Source organism: Danio aesculapii, chromosome 23 (assembly GCF_903798145.1).
Source record: "Danio aesculapii chromosome 23, fDanAes4.1, whole genome shotgun sequence".
NCBI lineage: Eukaryota > Metazoa > Chordata > Actinopteri > Cypriniformes > Danionidae > Danio > Danio aesculapii.
In genome coordinates this window covers 30,362,105-30,388,750 of record NC_079457.1, presented here as the reverse complement: position 1 = coordinate 30,388,750, position 26,646 = coordinate 30,362,105, and the positions used below count along the sequence as shown (strand labels likewise).

The following is a 26,646-nucleotide window of genomic DNA, read 5'->3' as shown; positions in this document are numbered from 1 at the left end:
AAATTAAATAAAAAAATTAAGAAATCTTTTGCATGAACAATAATTTAATTTGAACGAAATTCTACAGACAATTCTAAAGAATACAATTATGTTTTACAGAATTATCTGTTGTCTTAGACTTGACACATGGCAATTAAGTCTTACCTCCCTGACTCGTCATTCCTCCTTTTTACTTTATACAAAAAAATCTATCAGGAGGCATGCTTAGTATCACCTGTGTATTATTAAAACTTCAGTTTTTCAACTTGCAAAACTCACTGCATGCCGTCACCTCTTACACCGGTTTCACAAGTGCTTTTTCTGCATGTTAACAACTGAAACTCACAGGAGCGGTTTGTGAGGCGTGCGGGTATGGTTCTATACGCACATGCAGAGATGCGTCAGTTTGCCTTTTGATTAAACACATTGCTTTTATCAGCGTTGGTTCGGTTGCACATAGAGAATAACGTTTTTATTCTGGGATTACCAATCTTAATAAACATGCATATGAAGTAAATCATGTCTCAAACTATTTACTGGGGCACTGGCGATTTTTCCTGGGGCACGTGCCCTGGTAAATTGGGTCTAGCAACGCTCCTGGTTTAGAGAAGGAGGAGGATGGGGTCAGACTGTTGGTTAGTCAGTCTGTCAACAGCAGCCTCTGGTGGATTTACCTGAGAACAGCAGGCGTGAATGGCTTTCGCTAGAGAAATTTGAGACCTCAAAAAGCATACACAGCAGCCTCTGGCAGATTCACAAAACAAAAACTGCAAAAAATGTAGCTCATGAGACGTATTTGGTGCTCTCCAGAAATGTACAAGGGGTATGCAATCAGAATGAGCCTGAGTTGGAATAATTTTAGGCTTGACTTTATATATTATATAGCAAATAATTTGTTATTTTGTTGCAAAATGTGGCTATATTGTTTCCCAGTTGTTTTTTAAAGATGGTTACATACGGTACTATGTTAAGGTTTATCTGCATACAAAAAATACCGTTCCAGTATAGTGTAAATACTTTACTTTCAATTATTGCATCACCTAAATATGATTTGCCAAATGCAACTCAAAGAAACAAGAAATTATGGTTTTTTTCTTTTATGAAAAAAAGGTTACTGGAAAAAAAATGCTACATTAATAAAATTAGATTTAAGCTTGTTTTTGACTCGATCTTGAAAAAGTAACTGTAACATCACAGCACAACAAATTCATAACAATAATGACAAAAGCAACCATACATATTGACAAAAGTGACCAACAGTCACAATATAATGTTATAATGGCGGATTGACTTGGTAAATTGACAACATATGGCTGAATTCCATTACTCTTTCATCAAATTTTATGAAGTAAGATATTTGTGACCGAAAACTTCATGTCAACTGTAAAATATGTACAGTTGAATGTTCATCGTAGATCATCTTTCCATCATCGGATTTATTTCCATCCCTCTCACTTCATCCTCAAAATGAACATGAGGTATTCTGAGCTACAGTTTTCTACACATGTAAAGGAAGTCTTTGTCAAAGGACAGTAGTTTGATGTTTCCACAGGTTTGCATGGTGTATTGTCCAGCCCTCCCCTTCTAGTGGCATCGCAGAGCTCGCAAAAGCTGCACATAATCTGCAATGATCATAATGGCTTTATATAATATCTGGAGCAGCCACAGGTAGATAAACACAGAGCGGCAGAGAAACGAGGACAGGCACAAAAATCACAAATACCCGGAAGTGCTGAACTAATAAATGAACAAAAAGCCGACACACATACAGCAGTTTCATACTTCTCTACACCAGATTTGTCTGAAATCCGATTGAACATTTTAGGAATATTGCTTTCGTTGTTTTTTGAATAGTCACTGTAAGTGGTAACATTTAAACTCTAAAAGAACGTCCAATGGCGGTTCATTCCGCTGTGGTGAAAAGAAAGCTGAAAAGAAAATGAATGAATGAGAATGTCCAAATAAAATGATTTGCATCCTCCTGTGTGTCCTGTTTGGGTCTGCACACAAAACCTAATCAACATCACAAAACAATATTCTCTCTTTTTCTCTCTGCTTCTTGTGGAAAAGACCATACCTTTCAAGATTGGGATGTAAAACACGGTATACCCCACATAAGGGGAAAAAACCCCACCCCAGACATATCCAAGTCTCCTGAATTTATTAATTAAGAGCAATTTAATTGTAAATAAATATAGTTGAAACTGTTCTTAATATGTGGGAAATGAAATGTTAAATAATAGAATACATGGCATACATGAGAAACACAATGCAAGTACATTAAAAGGTTTAGCCTATTAAAATGAATGGTCTTAGATACAGAAATTAAATCAAGTTATCAAATAACATTCACTTTTTTTCTATGGTATAATTTTAATATTGATTAGAGTTACTATAATTATTTAGGCCCTGTTTACACCTCCAGTTAAATGTGACCCAATTCCGTAATTGTAAACACGAAAAAAGCGAATGCCTTCGGTTATTCAGAGATTGGTTTTAGGCCTCCTTCAAATGTGGAAATAAACCAGATATAAAACGGATATGTGACAATGCGACTATCATGTTAAAAGGCAGATCAGATTTACTGAGGCATTCCGTTTTGTACGTCATTAAACTTGCGACTTCTCTGCGGTTTAATGACGTAGAAGGAAGCATGCTCATTCTAAAATTTCGAACCCACTGCTCCTCATTAAAACCTGCCACAATTTGTTCCCACCAGACCTGAGATCTCTTTCGCACCTACAAATTCCTCTGAATGGTGGTGGACACCATAAATAAACCATAAGCGCAAGCTGCGATGACTGCCCTTACCCTTCTCTTCCTCCTCAAAATTATTTTAAAGTTAGGCAAACTTCGCATATTTCGCAGAGCTAAAAGCAAGACAATTTCTTCCATCATGGCTAGTGTGGCGCAGATGCCAGAACCCGCCTTTACGCATGCACGACATCGTAAATTGTATGACAAGTGTAAACACATGAATTAGAAATGGGTCTCAATTAAAAGAATGTGTAAACGGACAGACAAAAAGATCTAATATAGGCAACAAATTGGAATTGGGCATCAAGACCTGACAGTGTAAACATGGCCTTAGTGAAGAGCAGCAAATCAGTCTATCATTTAAATTTTTTTTGTTTGATTAACGTTAAATAACAGAAGTATTCAAATACTTTCATAACTGTTTATGCTCATCAGGTGAAATTAGTTGTGTTTAAAATAAAACACAGCAAAACGGACATGTTTACTTATTATTATGTGTATTTGTCTGTTTAAGCACACACCTAAATCTCAATTTCGTGCCTTTTCAAATCCCATTTGAACAATGTCTTAATCATTACTGAGCGCGTCCGACCAACCCAGGCTCATTCTGATTACGTACCCCCTTTTACATTTCTGGACAGTCCTGGGAGCTACTTTTTTGCAGTTTTTGTTTTCGCAAATCCACCAGACGCCACTGTGTACATTTTTTTAGATCACAAATTTCTCTCACAAGTGCCATTCGCGCCTGCTGTTCTCACGTAAATCCACCAGAGGCCACTGTTGACTGAAGAGGTCGCACACCAGATGCGCCATGCATTTTAGAATAGGATTGCCCAGCCACGACTCAGGACAATGTTCATATTTCAATTTTTTTTTTTTAGGGCTTTTTTCACCTGTAATGTACACCTTTAATGTAATGACAATGGAAGTTACAGACAGGAAAGTATTAGGAGCAGAGAGAGGGGAAGGGTCGGCAAAAGACCTCGAGCTGGGAATCGAACTCGGGTTGCCGTGAGCACCACTGTGCCATATGTCGGCGCACTTAACCACTTGGCTATTGGCGGCGACAATGTTCATATTTCTGCCACGCCACAGAGCGCCATCTGAATAGTTTCATTTTAAATAACATTCGAATGTGCGCGTCTGATGTGTTATACTTCCAACTGTAATGTGTGCGTCATGTCGTGGCGCATCCGGTGTGTGACCCGCTTGACTAATTTACTGACTGACTAACTGACCAATTCCTTCTCCTTCCCTAAACCCAGCCAATAGTGTTTTAAAAAGCACAGTTTGATCCGCCCACCCCCTTCCCTAAATGTTTTCAGATTTTACCACATTCTCCCTCTGTTTTTTAAACTTTTTATTTAATTTTTTAGCTTTTGTTTTTGTCTCACCTGCTTTCTGGAACCGTTCTTCACCGTACTCAAACCCCGTTGTCGTAGTTAACTCTGTTCTGCACTTCAAGTCTGCCGATGCATATGTCGAGCTACCTGACAAACTGGTAACAGCAGGAAAGCTGTTCATATGGAGGTATGCAGTCAGTTGGTAAGCATGAATAGAAACAGCATCATACCTCCCCATAGCATTCATTTTAAAGAGGAAATGCAGCAATATGTTCCTCTGGCTACATAATTTGCGATCTCCAGAAGTATACATTGGGCTACGTTTTGAAAGTTTCATCCGTGTGTCACGCACCGCTACATGAATTGAGGAATTCGAAGGTTGTATAGGAAGGACGACGAAGCATGGTTGTAATGCAAATGAAGGAAATGCGGTCCTTTTGATTCCTTTCAAAGAGGTTTCAGGCCAAAATAAACTGAAAGCATAATTCTCTTGAATAGCTCTTGAAAGTTATATCACATTTGAGATCGGCTGTCTTGATATTGCTGCCTGTCAGCTGTCTTGATGTTGTGTTATTGATGTGCAGTACAGACATATAAACACCGCAATCAAACTATTACGTTTTTGTAGTACTTTTCTGTTATTTACTTGTTTTGCGAGGACAGGAATGAAAAGCTTGTGAATGAAATGGCATAGGTGGCATGTTGCTTGAATATTTCCATCCGACATCGGCTGTTTGCACACATAGGACCCTATCATACAATAAGGCGCAATAAGGCACATGTTTGCCCCAACCTGTTGCTATTTTCAGACCAACGCAACCTTAATTTTCCTGATTTCCGCTACGTTGTTTAAATAGCAAATCCATTTGCGCCACTTTGTGGACTCATGGGTGTTTCAGTCTAGAAAAGAGGTGTGTTAAGGCGCATTGTTGGTGCGTTGCTATTTTCATTCATTCATTCATTCATTTTCTTTTTGGCTTAGTCCCTTTTATTATTCCGGGGTCGCCACAGCGGAATGAACCGCCAACTTATCCAGCACATGTTTTATGCAGCGGATGCCCTTCCAGCTGCAACCCATCTCTTGGAAACATCCATACAAACTCATTCACACATATACACTACAGAAAATTTAGCCTACCCAATTCACCTGTACCACATGTCTTTGGACTGTGGGGGAAACCGGAGCACCCGGAGGAAACCCACAAGAATGCAGGGAAAACATGCAAACGCATAGGACCCTTTTTGCACACATAGGACCCTATCATACACCCGGCGCAATAAGGCGCATGTTTGCCCCAATGTGTTGCTATTTTCAGACCAACGCAACCTTAATTTTCCTGATTTCCGCCACGTTTAAATAGCAAATCCATTTGCCAGCTGAGAGCAGGTCTAAAGTCCATCGCAGAGCACTTTAGTTGTGCGCCTCGCCTACACATTGCTTAAAACAAGCAGGATGCACAGCAATACGCAAATATTTTTACAAATGAAAAATAATTAAAGGATTAAAATATTACAAAAATGATTGCTTTCTACATAAATATAAAAACCACTGTCTCCATGCCTTCTTCATCTCTGGGGGCTTTTTAATTGTTTTCTCGCTAGTGAAGCGTTCAGTTTTTACACTGACAAAATCCGTCCTTAAAATAGCAAAAGTGGATTCGGACACGCCCTTAATGCTTTTGCGCCTAGATTAGAGCTGTAGATCTTTGCCCGAACCCGACGGGACCCGGCGGAACCTAACAGGATTTAATTTATATCATTTTAGACAGGGTCGGGCTGGGCCAGGCTTGGCTTTCGCAGTAAATGAACAGTCATGTGATGCATTTCGATTAACGTGAGAAAGTAATCAAATCGTTTGTTACAACATTAAAATACCTCCCTGCAAAGGTGAAGCAAATGATGATGGAGAAGTCAAAAAGAGCGAATTTTGACTGCGATCAGGCTAGCCGCCAGTCCAAAAAGAATGGTCATTCTAGCCGCAAAAGTATTTTGGTGGTCACTTATACACTGCGTATTATGGTAGAGCACTAAACAGCAATGTATATACAGCAAGCTGACAGGGAAGATGACGAGGTCACTTGCTACATTGAAACCACTGTCATGGAAAATTAAATGGATGTTCTTGGCTGGTAGAAGATGAACAAACAATCCTACCCAAGACTTGCAAAATTAGCCAGATCAGAACTGTGCATCTCGGCCAGTAGCAGCAGCAGTGAAAGGGTGTTCGGTGCTGCTGGATGCACCATCCTGAGCGCAGGACTGCGCTAAAGTCATTTACAGTGGATTCAATAATGTTCCTCCACAAAAACACATAGCCTAATTTTGGTAAGTAAAGTATTTTTAAATTATAAATACATATTAATTAAACCATAAAATCATAATGTAGACAAAGTATACAGGCTAATGTTGGCATTAGGCTATTCAGCTTCACTGCGCCTTAATGCAGATTGTGAAGAGAAGTGGCGAAACAAATCTCACAGAGCCTTTATCTTAATTTCGTTATTGCCAAGTACCTGTCATAATTTAGAATTTATTTTAATTTAATTTGTTAAGAAAGTCTTCTTTTCATTGGTGTGTTGGCCAATTTAAAGGCTAAGTGAATGTACCTAGGCCTATTTGCAGTGCTGAGATGTTACGATGTTACAGAGGACTTATTTTATTTCTTTGTTCCAACTTCCAAGTGGCCTATACCCTACGTTTGTTACGAATAAATTGTTAAAACATATAAATGACTCATTCTTGAAAAAAGGCAAAAGAGCCATGTTTATTAGCACATTTGAATAATGTTGGTCTTAAAACATGTTCGGGCTTTATAAAGCTGTCAATCAAAATGTAACTGTCAGGCTGGGGCCAAATTCTGTCGGACTCGGGCCCTGTCGGGCCTAATTTTTATAGCGCAATTACAGCTCTAGCCTAGATCATTAAAATAGAGCCCATAGTATAAGAAATTAACTGCAGTTCAACTTGTCGCAAAATTAAAAATAAAATCACATATGGTGCCATGATGACACAAACTGTTGTTGCGTCAAAGTCCCTTTAATGCAAGTCATTTCCCTCGGCGGCCATCTTTGAAACACCCCTCGGGCAGTATGCTTGAGCATTCTGTTTGAATGGGGAAACATCAAATTCTGCAAAAGTGCTTGCTAAGCTTACGATTAAATTTTACATTAATAAAATTAAACAACTCTTTAGTTTCCTTTCTGAATGTTCGAATAACACAAAATCTGCAGAACCTCACGTCTGGTATGAGCCCCTCCCCTGGAGAATCATCAGTCTATAGCGATCGATGATTGGCTCCTGTACTAGAAGGCGGGGCTTCATTCACCATATTGACCGTTACACTTTTCCCCATTCAAAACTATATGAGTGATACGTCTTGTGTGTTCGATAGTCTTTGGTGAGTAAACTAGCATTGAATGGTAATGTAATGACGTTAACCAAACTATGTTCTATAACATGTAAAACACTCATGTAAACACCTTAATCATATTATTGTCTTATTCAGATTAGGACAAATAATTAGATTACTGATGTCCATGTAAACGCAGTCAATCTGAACATTACCGTAATTGTGCAGACTTGGTCTAAACCTTCGTTTTATGAATCAACGCTTTCACTAAGTAGTTTTCAAGTATCTACATATGATTAACATAACATTACCAGTAGAATGTGTTCATATAACAAAACCAGAACGTTTTGAGAACATTAATACCCACCATGAGCATTCTACGAAGATTACTGTCCATTGTTCATAACTATATCAAATAACATTACCAGAGAACATTAAAACTACTAGAATGAATGCTCTATTAATGGTACTTGTAGAATGGAGTGAGTAAACATTCAAAGAAATAGTAAAGTTTTTATGAAGGCTTCTGCACACTTGTTGACTTTTACTGGACAGATCTGGCAGACACAAGAAGGATCTCCAAACATTGGCTTTTATGGACTGAGATGTTCTGGGTGTCAGCGAATGTGAAGCTGCTGGATCAGGACGCTTGTGAGGGAGTTATATTTATTGGATGATTTGTGAGGGAAAGTCAAAGGAAAAGAAACTGAAGGAAGGATTGACAGAAAGTGAGGAGCTGAACGGTGTCTCTCTGTTCCAGCGCTTCTGATGGTTATTGCTAATAAATCTGTAGCGTGAAGGAGAGAGGTGTCAAGTTGCGCAAACAGACTGGCCAAGTGTGTGTGTGTGTGTGTGTGTGTGTGTGTGTGTGTGTGTGTGTGTGTGTGTGTGTGTGTGCGTGTGTGTGTGTGTGTGTGTACTCACTGACCTCGCCCTCTGGTGAAGAGCCAGCAATTAGGAACTCCATGTGATATGAACACACACATACACACACTGGTCATAGCCATCTAGAATGGTAGCAAATATTCAGTCACAATAATGAGAACAGTTAGCATGTTTTGCTTATTTCTGTTAGAACTTCTAATCAGTTTAATTTAGTAAATTATTAAATTAAACATTTTTAAATGAGCTGAATTAAACTTTATTCAAATAACATTTGTGACAGATAAGTCAGATATTGTTATTATAGGGCTTTTGAAGTCTATATACAGTATTAGAGATGCACTAGTATTAGCTTGGTGTAAATGAAATTGATTAATTTATTAATAATAATTGAAAACAAGTCATTATTTTTATGTTATGGCTGATAATTATAAATGTAAATGGTGGTATTATAATAAAAAAAATATTGCGGTTGGTTAATATATTAAAATAATAGAATGCATTCTATACTGTAAAAAATGAGTCATGACAACAAATTTGAAGCATGTGTAAGTTATTTTAAGTTAGTTATATAAGGTTTACCTTAAAATGCTTAAGTTGAGATAGACTAGAAAATCTCACTTGATTCAACTTGATTGAACAAAATATATATATATATATATATATATATATATATATATATATTTTTTTTTTTTTTTCAATACATTTCTAAACATTACAGTTTTAATAACTCATTTCTAATAACTGATTTATTTTGTGTATGCCATTATGACAGTAAATAATATTTGACTAGATATTTTTCAAGACACTTCTATACAGCTTAAAGTGACATTTAAAGGATTAACTAGGTTAATTTGGTTAACTAGGCATGTCAGGGTAATTAGTCAATATATTGTTTAACAATGGTTTGTTCTGTAGACTATCAAAAAAATATATTTAGCTTAAAGGGGCTAATAATATTGACCTCAAAATGGTTCATAAAAAATGTACAATTTTATTCTAGCCGAAATAAAACAATTAACACTTTCCCCAGAATAAAAAAACATTATCAGACATACTGTGAAAATTTCCTTGCTCTGGTAAACATAATTTGAGAAATATTTAAAGAAGAAAAAAAAAATTGAAGGGGGTCTAATAATTCTGACTTCAACTGAATATTAGGGGTGTAACGGATCACATAATCCGTATTTTTAATGACGTAATCCGTACGAATCAAAACCCACAGTTAGGAACACATGTGACCCACGTATTAATGACTTTTTTTGAACTTGCAGGTTAATCCAACATTTAATAACAATTGCAGAGAGATCACCTCCCACGTCATTAAAATCACGTTTATGAAAGCATTTGGGCTTTCCTGTGAAATACAATGATGACGATATAACAATGAAAAAAAGTTGTGGTGCTTTCTTAGGCTATTAATTAAGGTGTTTTCTGTCACTGTTTGTTTAGCCTGCATTAATGCATTCAGTGTAAAACTGCACAATTAAACATTAAAAGGTTGTGATCTCAATTCAAACCTGCCAACATAAATGATAATGATTTGCATATGTTTATTAATCCTTCGAAGCGCATTCAAATCTGTGTATGTTCGAGAGAGATTCAGAGTTTACACTTTTTCAGTTAGCTTCAAACAATTAAATAACACAGCAGTGCTGGGAGAACAGTTTATAGTTTAGATATAAACACAGATTTTTATGGTAAAGATTAAAATCACTGTTTAATGCAGGGGTCTCAAACTGCCAGCCCGCGGGCCATTTGCGGCCCCCCTCCTCCTCCATCCAACCCGCAACTGATGTTAAAAATATAACGAGATTCAGCCCAATAAAACATACATTTTTGAATCACTATCATTGTTGTGCAGTCGCATATTGCCACTTGTGGTTTTGACTCCCAACTGGACATTTAAAATACTGCACTATGTATTCAAGTTACTTTCAGTTTTTCTCAGTGTGCAGTCGAGAGTAATGCTCATGCAGTTTATTTCTGGGGCTGATTTAAATGTTTTTACTAAAGCTACATTTGATTATAATCAGTTTTATACCGCCTGTATTTTGTTGTACAAACACTTCATGGCTTATCTGTTACGCTCGTGGTGTAGATATGATCATTTTGCTAATATTTACTTCAAATGGTCTCATTATTCTTCATATGCATTATTATCATATTATTATTATATTATTATGCCTATTGTTAAATTGAAGTATTTTTATAGCAATTAAAACTACCCCTTCAATATTTACAACAAAAAACAAAAAGGAGGTTTGATACTCTAGGGAAGAACTCTAGGAAGCAGTCACTAATCTGACTCCCTGCCAATTTGAGTTTGAGACCCCTGGTTTAATGGAACTTGATGCTGGTGAATGTTGTAGCAATTACAATGTATAACCAATGGGTGGCAACAAACAACCATCAAAATTATGTCACTGAATAGGTTTTCAAAAATGATTCACCTATAATGAAACATGAAGCTTTATGTGTGAATTGTTGAATCATTCATTAAAAATAAATATGATATGTTGTACAATATGTTAGATTTCTATATTTAGTATTATCAGTAACAATAGCAAAGGACATATTTCGTATTGAATATTTTCCTTTTTTTCAGCTGTTTCTTTCTTGGTTCTTATTTTATAATAATTTTTTAGGGGTTTTCACCTTTATTGGGATAGGACAGTGGAGATTTTACAGACAGGAAAGTATGGGGAGCAGAGAGGGGAAGGATCGGCAAAGGACCTCGAGCCAGGAATCGAACTCAGGTCGCCGTAGCACCTTGGTGCTATGTGTTGACGCACTAACCACTAGGCTATTGGCACCAACGTTGATTTGTATTTTTTATTAAAATTACAGGTTCTAAGTTCTGTTTGTTAAAACTAATGGTTTTTGCAGTAATGTTTTTGTATAAATGGAAAGCAAATGACATTTGTCTCCTCCCTTTTTTGCTGATGCAAAAAATTTTCCGATTCGTGACTCAAAAACCATGGTATGATCCAAATCGTGAGATTTGTGATCTGTTACACCACTAATATATATATATATATATATATATATATATATATATATATATATATATATATATATATATATATATATATATATATAAATATATATATATATACATATATATATATATATATATACATATATATATACATATATATATATATATATATATATATATATATATATATATATATATATATATATATATATATATATATATATATATATGTATGTATCTGCGTTAATGTGAGACTCTTATCGGGCAATAAAAAAAAAATATCGCCGTTAATCTATTCTCAAAGTTGGGTTGGGCGCTGAGTCTACTCTACGCAAGCTATGATGACTTTCACCTTGATATTTTAGCGCAGATGTATACCTGACCAGTGAGCCGTCTGACAAACAAGTGCCCTTCTGAATCAAATTAGCAGGATGCCCTTCTTGATCTTTCACTTACTTCGAAGACACTACTGACTACGTTATGGACATCTGTAATCTATTTATTTGCCTTAATAGACAATAAGGTGTTTACGTGAAGTGCTTTCATGTAAGAGTTTCCTGTAATTTTGGGTGACTTTCACTTTAGCTCATCTCAGTTTCACTTTAACTCATGAATATTTCATTCATTCCCCCGTGACTGTTGTATTAGACGCAAAAAAAGGAGTAAGGTGAGAGTGTTATGGAATTTAACAACGTACGCCGAATGGAAAGAAAAAAACTTCTGCATTTCGCGATGTGTGTGTGTTGGTGTGTGTATGTCTGAGTGGTCCTTTACTGACCGCCGCGTGTGTGAATCTTGTCAGAAAATATGGCAAAAAGTCCTACATGGTGGTAATAGTTAGATTGCAGTGTTTACTTCAATAATGCCACTAATATATGCATACTCCACATGTCTTAATTCCATTTCTGTTTAGTTCAGTTATGACTTTAGTCGCATTAAGGTAATCAAAAATTGCTGTTTCGAACTCATGCAGACCTACAGTTCAAAATTCATGTTTAACTGAATAAGCAGTTAGTAAACACAAGTACATCTTATTGAACATAATTTATTTTCATCACCAATTTTCATAGTAGAACAGTTTCTCAAGCAGTTTGTGATGCATTTTGGAAATAGGAGATGAGCCCCTAGTCTAAGGCACCACCTGGCTTGAGAAACTCATTCTCAAAGATTTATTATTTGGGTAGCACACATATTCTGAATGCCTTCGGCAGAATTCAAATGAACCATTTTAATGTAGATTAATTCCAAGATTACAGTGAGATTAATCTTGATTACAAAATAAGTGTATATATGCCCACCTAATATATATATATATATATATATATATATATATATATATATATATATATATATATATATATATATATATATATATATATATATATTATATATATACATGAATGATAACTACAAAAAAACTGCAAAGTATTAAATAATGTTAAATATCATATTAAACACTATTCAATATTTCCGCCTGTTTTTAACATTTATAAATTTTTGCTAATAGTTTTATATAATAAAAACATTTTATGCTTTTCTTGTAATATTTTAATATTTTATATTAATATTTCAAATATTTCTCAGTCCATGTTTTCTTTTACACATTGCACTATATTTGAGCACAACACATTTTACAGTATGTGGTGCATTTAGGTGCTGTGTGGGTCAGAGAGCATGACTAAAAGCATACATAATTTTTTTTCTGTGACACACACACACACACACACACACACACACACACACACACACACACACACACACACACACACACACACACACACATAAAGACCAGACCTGGTTTTGCTTGAACAGAAAGTCTAATGTAAACAGAGCTCACAGCCATCTGCCTAATGTCAGAGACACACACACACACACACACACACACGCACACACACACACACACACACACACACACACACACACATTTCTCATTTCTTATGCAGAGCTGTTTGTCAAGTCTATTGTTTTATGTTTATGTGTATTGTTTTATGCAGTGTACAGTACAACAGTGCATCTCTATCCCTTCAGATAAATTCAGACTCGTAACACTCCAGTCAGCCATAAGAGCCTATTAGATTAATACGGCTGCTAATAAACGGGCCTGTTTGACACAGTAAAGTAGAACTGAGAAATTATTTTCCTTTATAGTGTGCTCTTAATATCAGATGGTCATGACTTACCCTGTGGATTGACTGGTTTTGACTGATTACTGACCATCTTTTCTCTAAGTGCTGATTACTGATCGCTTAATGCAAAAATATTGAGTTAGGGAGATATGAAATGATGTCTATTATTGTTTATTTTGAAGCTAGATATAAAAGTAGATCATTTAGACAAGAGGAGTTTGATCAAGACTGTAATTAATTTTATTTCATTTTTATGTTTACTTTTTTTTCTGTATGTGGTCAAACATATTGAATGCAAGTAAATAGTATATAAAGTAAATAGCTTTTTTTAAACCTGCAAACATAAAATGTCAAATTATAGACTAAATAATGATTCTTTTTTATTTAATGTCACAGATATACACTACCTAACAAAAGTCTTGTCGCCTATCCAAGTTTTAGGATCAACAAATAATAATTTTACTTCTAGTTGATCATTTGGTATCAGAAATGGCGTATATGAGAGGCAAATGGCTCTAGATTATGATTATTTTACCAAAATAAAATATGATCATGTCTTGATTTTGAATTATGTAATCAGGATAGTAAGGTCTGACTTTGCAGAACTTAACAGAAATAGAGTATAGAATATAAAGTCTTGGTGTAGTGGAGAAAGAATGAATATTGTGTATGACTCCCATGAGCTTGGAGGACTGCATCCACACATCTCTGCAATGACTCAAATAACTTATTAATAAAGTCATCTGGAATGTCAAAGAAAGCGTTCTTGCAGGACTCCCAGAGTTCATCAAGATTCTTTGGATTCATCTTCAATGTCTCCTCCTTAAACTTACCCCAGACATGCTCAATAATATTTATATCTGGTGACTGGGCTGGCCAATGCTGGAGAACTTTAACCTTCTTTGCTTTCAGGAACTTTGATGTGGAGGCTGACGTGTGAGTAGCGCTATCCTGCTGAAGAATTTGCCCTCTTCTGTGGTTTGTAATGTAATGGCAGCACAAATGTCTTGATACCTCAGGTTGTTGATGTTGCCATCCACTCACACACCTCGAAACTGAATGTAACTGTGAGAATCTTGGGTCCATGTTGGTTCCACTAGGTCTTCTGCAGTACGTGTGATAATTGGGATGCAGTTCAACACATGATTCTTCTGAAAAATCTACCTTCTGACACTTTTCCAAATGATCAACTAGAAGTCAAGTTTTGTTGCTCTTGCAACTGGGATCGATACGACTTTTGTCAAGTAGTGTCTTAATGTGAAATAACAAAAATATTAGAAAGAAGCCTTCTTTATGTAATGGTATTTTATTTTAAAGGAGTGTTTTTTCAGTGTTCAAAATATTTTAATTCTTAATTTATTTATACACATACGATAAAAAATATTTGGGCAAACTTATATGTGTTTTTTATTACTACTGTCTTTATTATTATTTTGTTGCAAATACACTATTTCCAAAGTTTGAGGTCAGCATTTTATTTATTAGTCATTATTCCTTCATTCATTTTTAAAAAGAATTCTATTCTTAAATGCATTAAATTGATCAAAATAGGGATGCACCAAACATTTTAAGCCAAAATGACAATTTTCTGTTTATTTGTGCTTTCGAATTGCATTATGGATTTCTCGAAAAACGTTTTATATTATATGTATTATATGGCTTATTATTATTACTGTACCATGTAAAACCATGTTTAAAAAATGTAAATTGGTCAGGGTGGCTAATAAAAATAATAAAATGAGCTGAACTGTATGAATAATTTTAATAATTAAAAAATATATAAATTTTAATAAGTTTGCACGTAAACTATTAAAACCTGTTAATTAAAAGTAATGTGGCACAGAAATGTTGAAGCTCCTGTTTCTTGATGTTTTCCAGGTTATTTTCGCTTTCTCGCAGCCACATAATATATAGATGTCCTGTCCTAGTGACCCGGAAGTAATAATTCAGCATACATTTTAAAAGGAGTTTTTAGGAAACAGCCCACCAAGTGTCTGGCAGTCAGTGTGCTGGTGTGAACCATGTGACCTGCAGTAACCCTCATCACCGTTCCATCAGCCCCTGCTCTCCTTCAGCCAGAGGAAGCCACACTGTTGGCTGTGCTTCAGGCTCCATTTTTAGCTCTTCTCTCTGGCTCCCCGAGTGTAAACTCCTCCACAGGAAGAGCCTCTGCGGGTCAGAGGTGGCCTTTTCTTCCCATACTGCAGCGGAGGACGACAGATGTCCCAGGATTCCAAAGCGCTGAGCTAAAGCTGTTTTTTGTTGAAAGGTTCAGCTGAGAAACAGTAGCTGAGTTTTCATCCTAATGTGAAGGAAATCTCAGAAAAAAAGAAGCAACCCCCTTTTTGCTTATTTGGGCTCTGCTTGTCATCATTAGATATAACATTTGAAAATTAGAAAAAATCTAGGGGTGCGTCTCAATCAGCTCTCTAGATCTAAAGTACTATATAGGCTTCATTTTCCCAAGTGCAAATTACACAAAATATTTTCAAATGTGTTTTCGTTGTGTGATCGTTGTCAATTCATATATTTTAGTCTGTCTCATTTTATGTTATGTGTGTTAATTGTGGAAAAAGCTTTCCTAGTTTTGGGTTAGTTTTGTTTGGTCACTGGGCTAGTATTTATTGGTCATTGGATTTGTGTTGATTGGTCATTGGGCTAGTTTTGATTTTGATTGACCATTGGGGTAGTTTTATGCTAGTTTAGATTTTGATTGGCTAGTTTGGGGCTTGTTTAGGTTGATCGTTGGGCCAGATTTGATTGGCTATTCGGCTAGTTTGGATAGGTAATTGGACTTGTTATTATTAGCTATTGGGCTAGTTTTGATTTTGATTGGTCATAAGACTAATTTTGATTGCCATTGGGCTAGATTTGGGGTTGTTTAGGTTGATCATTTGGCACGATTTGGTTGGCCGTTGGGCTAGCATTGGGCAAGTTTTGATTGGTCATTGAACTCATTTTAATTGGCCATTGGGCTAACTTTTATTTTGATTGGCCAATGGGTTAGTTTGGGGCTTGTTTAGGTTGATCATTGGGCTAGATTTGATTGGTCATTGGACTTGTTTTTATTAGCCATTGGGATAGTTTTGAGATAGTTTTGATCTTGATTGGTCATTGGACTCATTTTGATTGGCATTTGGCTAGATTTAGGCTTGTTTAGGTTTACCACTGGGCTAGATTTGATTGGCCATTGGGCTAGCATTTGGCTAGTTTTGATTTGCTCATTATAAGGCCTTTTTGCCTTTATTAAGTGGATAGGACAGTATTTCAACAAGGAAGTGAAGTGGGAGAGAGAGGGGTTAGGGATGGGAAATGTCCTCAAGCCGGGATTCGAACTCGAGATGTCCTGAAGTGCTAATGCACCATATGTCAGCGCGCTAACCACTAGACTATTGCGCCGACCATTGCATGACCATTGTTTTAATTGTTTAATTGTTTAGGTTGATCTTTGGACTAGATTTGATTGGCCATTGGGCTAGCATTTGGCTGGTTTTGATTGGTCATTGGACTTGTTTTAATTGGCCATTGGGCTAGCTTTGATTTTGATTGGCCATTGTGCTAGGTTTGGGCTTGTTTAGGTTGATCATTAGGCTAGATTTGATTGGCCATTGGGCTAGTTTTGATTGGTCATTGGACTTGCTTTTATTAGCCATTAGGCTAGTTTTGATTTTGATTGGTCATTGGACTCATTTTGATTTGCCATTGGGATAGTTATGGGCTTCTTTACGTTGATCATTGGGCTATGTTTGATTGGCCATTGGGCTAGCTTTGGGCTAGTTTTGATTAGCCTTTGGGCTTGTTTTGATTGAAAATTCGGCTAAGTTTGATTGGCAGCTGGGTTAGTTTTGTGCTAGATTTAATTAGTCATTTGGGTTGGTTTTAATTGGTCATTGGGTTGGTTTTAGGCTAGTTTTGATAGGTCAATGGGCAGATTTGATTGGCAAAATGACTAGTTTTTTTTTGTAAGCTTGCAAACCCAGATTCAGCCGCTGCTCTTGCACAAGCTGTTGGTACTCAATGTGCTGAAATAACAAAAAGCATGCATTGTGCTGCATTTATTGTTCACAATTAATACTTTGTATATGGACTTGCCTCCAAAATGCAAGAAAATAGGTTTGTGATTGATACTTGGGTTATCGTCTACAAACCTATGATTGTATGTTTATTTTGCCTTCATCAGTTTTTACCATTGAATTGATTTTGTTTTTGTCTTGTTATTATTATTGTTTACATTTTATTTCTCCAATTAAATTTTTTATTGTAAAGTTTTATTTGTATGATTCCATTATAAGAACATAAATTTGCAATGGAGTTCTTCAATAAAAGTATTTACTACTGAACTATTTCCTTTTTATTATACTAAAGAAACAAACCCAAATGTGAAGTTACATTTCGATGAAGTTGTTTGATCGATTTAATAATCTGGGAACTGATCAGTAAAAGCAGTCGATGAGTCACATTAGTGACATTTTTTGCTATGTCAGTTAAAAAGCAGCTTTTTACACAAATGTACTTTTTATTAAGTGTTAGTGATCTTTTTGTTCTGCATTTGCATAATTTGTTTCTAATGCTATACTTTAAAATGTGCATTAAAACAACGATAGCTATTGACACTGAATCTGTTTTTTGTTTTCCCTCCACAGCTGAGCGCAAACGTGTTGATCTTCCTGTGCACCAACATCATTGGGATCTGCACACATTACCCAGCAGAGGTGTCTCAGAGACAGGCCTTTCAGGAGACACGTGGATACATCCAGGCCCGACTGCACCTGCAGAGAGAAAACCAACAGCAGGTCAGTAAAGGACAACAACCAGTCTCTTCTTAATGACAGTTTTTTTCATTCAAAGATTCATTCAAACCTTCTGATTGAATCCTGTTTAAAATATAGTTCTCTATGAATATATAGTGTACTATATGAAATGTAGTTCTTTAACATTATGGTTCAGTATAGGACACCCTGATGCAGGCTTGTGTTTCCACTGCCAGCAGTACCTTTAGGGACTGTACACATATTGCATCTAAAACCACATGGAAAATGCCAATTTCAACTTTTTCACCAATTTCAACTTTTGAGCTTGAGCTCCCTATGCCACTGAAGCAAAGAGTTGTGCTGCCATTTGAACTATAGTTCTATTGTCAAATATATACAGCATCCTAGTATCTGTTTTTATTTATTTAGGTACTAATACTTTTTAAGATACTAGTACTTATTCATTAGATACTATTCTGTCATGAAAACTCTCAGATTTAGTATGGTAATATGTATATGGAAATGTTGATGCGTTTAGTCTTGGTGGCATAAATCTGTTACGCTGCTTGATTATTATAGCAGAGCAAGAACCGAGACTTGCTACTGCCAGTATATTCACAAACACACAGTCTGAGGCTATAGCACGATGCTGCTGCAAACATAATATATATGTAGTCCCCTAATATATATGTAGTCACCCCGCTGGGGTGGAGGAGGGTCTCCGAAATACACACTGCCCATTGAAAGCGTAACACGAAAAATGAAAAAAAAGAAGCAGCGTGCAGACATTTGCCTTTCACACCGACTGCTTCTGCAGCACGCAACTCATCGGCAGCTGCTGCAGAGATCAATCTATCTCTGTCTATTCCATCTAGTTTCCTATCTATCTATGAATACACTTTATTAAAACTTTTCATCTGCACCAAGGCCCGCGGCAATTCCCTCCTATGCTGTTTCCTTAACCTGCAACTCTTTATTTTACAAATTGTATAGATCCTAAAGAACTGTATGCTTCTCACCCTCTGAGAAGTGTCATTCATGTCTTTTAAGGTGCACTTGGAGGACAATCGCCTGTGTTATCATGTCATTATATTTTTGATTGTCAGGATGATGTACTGTAGGCCTATAGTTATAATAATATCGATACAATATAGTTATAGTGATATTTATACATGATCAAACTAATGCAACTTACCAAGCAAATCTCTTACTAAAATTGTTTTGAATTTGGTTTTGTAGTTAGGGCCCAAATAAATATTTGTTGCCGTTTTTAATCGTTTAAGTTCATTTGATTGACTATAAAAATCAGTGGATTCTATCGGTGCATTTATTGGGTAAAATTGTTACTTTTTACTGTCATTCAATGTGTTTTTGGTCATTATCAATGCACTGTCACTTTAATTGAGCGTGAGCAGCGTGGCTAAAATAGACCCAACGCTGAAATTTTCGCAGCACTGCTGCTTCAGCGATGCTCACGCCTCTATTCTGAATGGGACTTTACTTCTTACTAAAAAGTACTTGTGTCAGGTTACTAAGTAATATGCAATATAATATTTTAATAGTATCTATAAATAAAAAGGATTATCTAATGAATACCAGTACCTAAAGAATAAGAACTGGTATTTAAGGAATGAGCACTAGTAGCTATGCAATAAGTACTAGAATGAATGGAAAATTACTAGTATCTCAATGTATTGGTGTAGTCATGACTTTCACCTGAAGTCATCCACTTATGAGATGTAAAATAACTCTCTGTTGTCCTTAGATTCAATTCAATTCAATTCACCTTTATTTGTATAGCGCTTGTACAATGTAGATTGTGTCAAGGCAGCTTCACATAAAAGGTCATAGTAAATAGGAACAGTGTAGTTCAGTTTGTAGTGTGTGTAGGTGAATGTTTTAAAACTGTTTGAAACTGGCCCTTCTAGGCTTTGATGCTAATCGTGCCATTATGGTGACTGTCAAATGTTAAATTCAAATGAGATTGTGCTCTTTTCGAAAGAGCGCAGAGCTACAAATGCCCGTGTGTCAGCATAGCGGCAGATTGGAAAACAAGACTAACATCCGATGCTAATGAGGGAGAGATTGTCATTAATGGGCGGAGCTTTCACCCTCTGATGACACGTACAAATGGAAAATGTCAATCAAAGTGTTTCTGCAGACTGTTTTTATCAAGTGTGATTATAAAAAAATAAAAGTAATACATTTTTACCATTAGAAACTGGTTATATGCACACACTGTTTCCACACAACTATGTTTAAAGCCTTTATAAAAGTGACTTGTGCATAATAGGTCCCCTTTAAATCTGTAATGTACTACTCTGCGGACATACTGTTTTTTTTTTTTTTGCACACTGTAAAACAGAGAAGTATGTTTGTATGCAGGGCAAGACTTCTGTGCAGTTTTGTGCTCATCGTGTTTCTGTTCTTCTCTTAATTGTTTTCAGGTGTTCCTCGTTAACCCATTAGCTCATGTATATTTATAGCCCTCATGTTTGCCATGCCTCTTGTTGAGCTTTGTTGACTGTAGCTTGCTGTTGATGACTTCTGTTATAGTTTCTGGTCGGGTTTGTTTAGGTCGAGTGTAATTCACGTCATCGCTTAGTTCTGTTTGTTTTGAATTAGCTCAGTTGTAAAATAAACTGCACTTGGGTTCAGTTTGCCTTCAGTGGATTCAATGTTACAAACTTTCTCTCTCTCTGCCTCTCTATTCAAGTTACATTGGACAACAATTTTTTTTTACATATTTTAGGAAGTTATTGATATTTTTTCCATAATTTGTAGTATTTATAATGTTTTTTTAAATCAAAATAATTTATAAATGTTTTATTTTTGTAGTGACAGTGTGACAGTCCTAGTTGAATGGAATTCCTGTAATAATCGGTGATTTCTATTGCATGACATTCCTGTGAGTTTCATGCTGTAACTTCCAAAAAGTTGTGTCTCATAAGGTAAAATGAAATTCTATAAAAATAGCCTATTCTATGAATATATTTTAAAATGCTTAGGAACATATTTTCAACAAAAACAAGTTCTAAAAATATTGATTAACATTTTTTTAAATTTATTTATTATAATGTTATGAGATTTAGGGTGGCAACTAATGATTATTTTAATAATAAATTAATCGGTGGATTAATTTTTTGATTAATCGATGAAAAGCATTCATTTCCAACCCTTTATTCAAAAACAGATCTAAAATCTTTAGAATGTGCACAGACATGCTGTCCTTGAACATCCCTGAGCTATAATAATAATAATAATAATAATAATAATAATAATAATAATAATAATTCGAAAACATCAATTTTTTGTTTGTTTTTGTTTTCTAATTATTTTTAAAATGTTAAAAATGTCATTTTTAATTTATAAAGGAAGCTGTAACTAGTCAAAAATTCAAACATTTATTTAAAATTTTTTTAATAAAACTTAATTTTTTTTAATTGAAGAAAGTTATGTGAACACTATTCTGTCATTTTTATTAACATCACAATAATATTAAACTTGAATTTTGACATTTAAAATATGCAATGTTTTACTTTCACAACTTTTTATGTTAATGTTAGATTAACATTTTTTTACTTTATGAACATCTGAAGTTTTTACATATTACATTTGAAGATTTTGCTACTAAAACTGTATTGGGATGTAAATATTCCACAATAAGGGAACATTCCATAATTTTGAAGACATGAGAATGGTAAATTCACAACACCCATAAATAAATCAATAGTATTTTTGCTTATGTGAACATTAGCGTAATGTTCAATTGTATCATTTTGAAAACATCATTGGGGTGCTATATTTATATCATCTATGAAACTTTTTTTGTTTCTTTGTTTATTTAGGTTGGCCATACAGAAGCAAGCCATTTGTTAATTTCAACATTTTAAAAATTTAATATTTAAACTATTTATTCTCAGCATTGTCTTAATGTATGTTAAAATTTGTAATGCTTAATTAGGTTATTAAAATGTTTTTATACATTCAAAACATTTAATTTCGAATGTATCAAGAGTGCTTCTTTTTGGTTATTCATTCATTCGTTCAATTTCTTTTCGGATTAGTCCCTTTATTAATCTGGGGTCGCCACAGCGGAATGAACTGCCAACTTATAACTTTGCTTTACGCAGCGGATGCCCTTCCAGCTGCAACCCATCACTGGGAAACACATACACACTTATTCACACACATACACTATGGACAATTTAGCCTACCCAATTAACTTGTACCACATGTCTTGGACTGTGGGGGAAACCGGAGCACCCGGAGGAAACCCATGCGAACGCAGGTAGAACATGCAAACTCCGCACGGAAACGCCAACTGACCCAGCCGAGGCTCGAACCAGCGACCTTCTTGCTGTGAGGTGACAGCACTACCGACTGCGCCACTGCATTGCCCCTTTTTTTGGTTATGTGAATGTTAATGTTGTGTAAATTAATTTGAACACATCATTAGAATGTAAACGTTATTTCAACATTCGAAAACATATATTTTAAGAATGTTTGTTTTTTGACATTTTGAAACTTATGAAAAAATCATTCAGAATTATTTTTGAATGTTATTTTGAAAGAACATTTTTAATAGTCAAAAATTAAAGCAACATTAAATTCTGCCTAGCTAACAATACTTATAAAGTAGACTATATACTATACTACGCCTGTCTTATCTGCCTCTGAGCTAACTTACCTGAACTGTCTCTATCAAATGTCCAGTCTGCATCATTCTCATGGTCAATAAAACCCATCTCATCCTCAATTTCACCTGCAGGTAGAGCCAGTTCTGTCCTTTTCTTGTTTCACTTACCATTGAACATAATGGTACTCGCTAATACTCTGTTCCCTGTATTCATATCTATTCAAAAGTAGTACTGCCATTAAAATTTGTCCATAATGCAAATGACATTAACATACAACTAATCAACATTATAATACTAGCTTTCATGTTGTTAAAAGTTCACGGCTGACTTTGCTAGCTAGCTAACCCAATGCAATATTGCACGTTCCAGTATTGCACATTGTTGCCATTTGATTGATTTACAAAAAACTAATTTAATCTAATTGAATATGTCATCATAACTTACTGGAGGAGATGTTTCAGATTTTTTGTGCATCTGACATAATTTGATCCTTTGTTTTTATTGATGTTTACATTTGCATTCAGCAACTCACAATAAAAGGCAGTCTGTCAGAAATCGCGCTACAGAAAAACACAGCATGTCATGTGACTTAATTAGCAGAATGTTCAACTGTATCATTTTGAGATGCTAAATCATTGGGATGCTATATTTGAATGGTCAGAATTTTTCATTCATTTTGTTTCTTTGTTTATTTAGTTTGGCCATAGAGAAGCAATCCATTTATTTATATCAAAATTTAAAATAATAATAATTTATTCTTAGCATTGTCTTAATGTATGTTAAAAATTAGCAATGCTGTAAGAGTGCTCCACAGCTGTAACACGGGGAGTGACAGAGACAACTGAGGTTTAGGATCCACATGCAGGTGTATTCAAAGTTAGGGAGGCAATGGTCAACACAGGTGCAAACAGATGTATAAAGGTAGTCCAGAATCATAGTCAAACACAGGCGAGAGGTCGGTAGACAGGCGACAGACAAGGAGAAAGGGAAACCAGGCAAAGATCAAAACACGGAGAAACCAGACTAGGAGAAATGCGTTGTAATATCACTTTACAGCTAACAAGATTCAGCAAAGGCAGGTAGTGTGTGTGATGTTTAAATAGTGTGTGTAATCAGTCTCTGACAATCCTCAGCTGGTGCAAGTGTAATCAGTGAAAATGAGGAAGCATGTGTGTTTGTGGAACGGAGTGCATGTATGAAAATGTAGTCCATGAATGGTGGATTTGTAGTCCATAGGTTATTGTGAGGGTGAGTGCTTACCAGCGACCTCTGGTGGTTAGAGATCGCTGGTAATCATGACAACAGCCTTTATTTAAAGAATGTTTTGCCTTTAACCTTTAAAGTTTTTTTTTTTATTGCTTTGAAATGTGCTTGTTCAATGCATGGCCTAAATTGAATGGAAACATGAAGACAGGGCAAGACAAAGCTTCTCCAAAAACAGCCAAGAGCATTTCATTTTATCACAGCTCTGCCAGTGAGAGTGGTTGAGCTCAAGCACAAAAGCGTTGTGAAAGGGGTGGGACATATCAGTTACTAGAGAGCATTTGATTGGTCAGTAGATTTAATGAGAAACTAAAGCATGAGTTGACATCAAAAACTAATCGTTTAATCATTTAGATGGAAGTGACAAACTGCAAGCTTTGGATGTTTAAATCTTACAATGCGAATTGTATTTGGAGCACACTAGCTTATAGATATCCTTAAGACCAACATAGTAATACAAACATCTAAAAACTTTATTTTGACTTCACAGTGACTTTAAATACATTATTAAGAGTTATAGGAATGTTCCCTGTTAGCTAGGATGTCAGTAGTGCCTTGTAGAAAGTTTTGCTCATTTCTCTTCTCTTCTCTTCTCTTCTCTTCTCTTCTCTTCTCTTCTCTTCTCTTCTCTTCTCTTCTCTTCTCTTCTCTTCTCTTCTCTTCTCTTCTCTTCTCTTCTCTACAATTTTCAGGAGCGCCTGTTGCTGTCTGTCTTACCGAGGCATGTTGCCATGGAAATGAAGGCTGACATCAACGCTAAAAAAGAAGACATGATGTTTCACAAGATCTACATACAGAAGCACGACAATGTCAGGTGAGCATCGCTGTCGCATGTCAAACCATGCCAAGGGTTTCTTCTATTGGCCTGGCAAGATAGAAAGTTTGAAATAGTTGTCAAATCTTGAAATCTTGAAATCGTCAAGTCTGAAACAGCTAGAAAGTGTAAAATCCATAGATGTGTACGTGGCTAGGCTGTTGCTATGTTCTGTTTGGTTGCTAGACTGTTGCCAAGACCTTCTGGGGTGCGTTTCCTAAAGAACAACGTAACTCGCGGCTGAACTTTTTGTACTTATGCACTTACACACTCAACAGTAGGGCTGCTCGATTATGGGAAAAATCATAATCACGATTATCTTGGTCATAATTGTAATCACGATTATTCAAAACGATTATCAGTTGAAGTCAAAATCATTCGCCCTCCTGTGATTTATATATATATATATATATATATATATATATATATATATATATATATATATATATATATATATATATATATATATATATATATATATAAATATTTCCCAAATTATGTTTAACAGGAATTTTTAACAGTATTTCCTATAATATTTTTTCCTCTGGAGAAAGGCTTATTTGTTTTATTTCAACCAGAATACAAGCAGTTTTTAATATTTTGAGACCTATTTTAAGGTCAATATTATTAGCCCCTTCAAGCAATATATATTTTTGATTGTCTGCAGAAGAAACTACTGTTATACAATGACTTGCCTAATTACCCTAATTAAGCCTTTGAATGTCACTTTAAGCTACATACTAGTATCTTGAAAAATATCTAGTAAAATATAATGTACTTTACATCATAGCAAAGATAAAAGAAATCAGTTATTAGAAATGAGTTATTAAATCTGTTATGTTTAAAAATGGGTTGAAAATAAATCTTTACATTAAACAGAAATTGGGGGGAAGGGTCGCTAAAAATTCAGGAGGGCTAATAATTCTGACTTTAACAGTATATATGCACAGTTATTTTCCTTCCTGTAAATAAGGAAAGGGAAATAAATGCAACAGAATAAAAATATGAAACAAGCTGTGCTTTAAGCATCTTCACTGTAAGAAAAAAAGTCCTGCAGTCAAGAGCAGTAAGGGATTTTCTCCATTTGTTGTTTGATTCATAATAGAAACAGGCGGCAGCAGGAATATAGCGTGCTGTCACTTTAAGAATAGTGCGGCTCGGATATGGTTTAAGTTTCACATGTCTTTTGATTCTCAACTTGTTTGTTTATTACACAAATGAGGGTTAATATGAATATTTACTAAACACCGCGCTCTGACATTCATGTTTATTCATGTTTAGTTAATATGAATATTTACTAAACACCGCACTCTGACACAATGTGCATGTATTTGACCATTAAAGCGCTCACATTAAGATGGCATTAGATGCGTGTTCTCCGCTCATCTCTGAGGCCAAGCGCGCACACACACACAGAAGCATGCGGTCTCGTTCACGATTTTAAACATGAATGATTCGAATGTTCATCAATGACTAATGCGCGTCCCGTGCTGCAAAAGTTACATTACAACACATGCTTTTAGTAATGTTCACGTGGAACTGAGCTTTGCAGAGCAACAAATGTGTACAACTGGAAAGGGGGTGGTATATGATGCAATAATCGTTTATCTCGATTAATGATTTTTCATAATCATTAGAAACCAAAATCGAGATCAGATTTTCGATTATTTGCACAGCCCTACTCAAAAGCATAGTATATGTATGTAGTGTCGTCCCAAATGGAACACTAGTGTTTTTTTAC

The 26,646-nt window shown here is 35.4% G+C and overlaps 1 protein-coding gene across 1 annotated transcript in view; it reads left to right on the top strand.

Annotated features, from left to right (window-relative positions):
- adcy6a (adenylate cyclase 6a) overlaps positions 1-26,646 on the top strand; it is a 147,029-nt gene that overhangs the window by 68,417 nt on the left and 51,966 nt on the right. The window contains exons 4-5 of the mRNA XM_056448653.1: positions 18,081-18,230; positions 24,784-24,905. Coding sequence (XP_056304628.1) covers positions 18,081-18,230; positions 24,784-24,905 — 272 coding nt within the window. The remainder of the gene's footprint in view (positions 1-18,080; positions 18,231-24,783; positions 24,906-26,646) is intronic.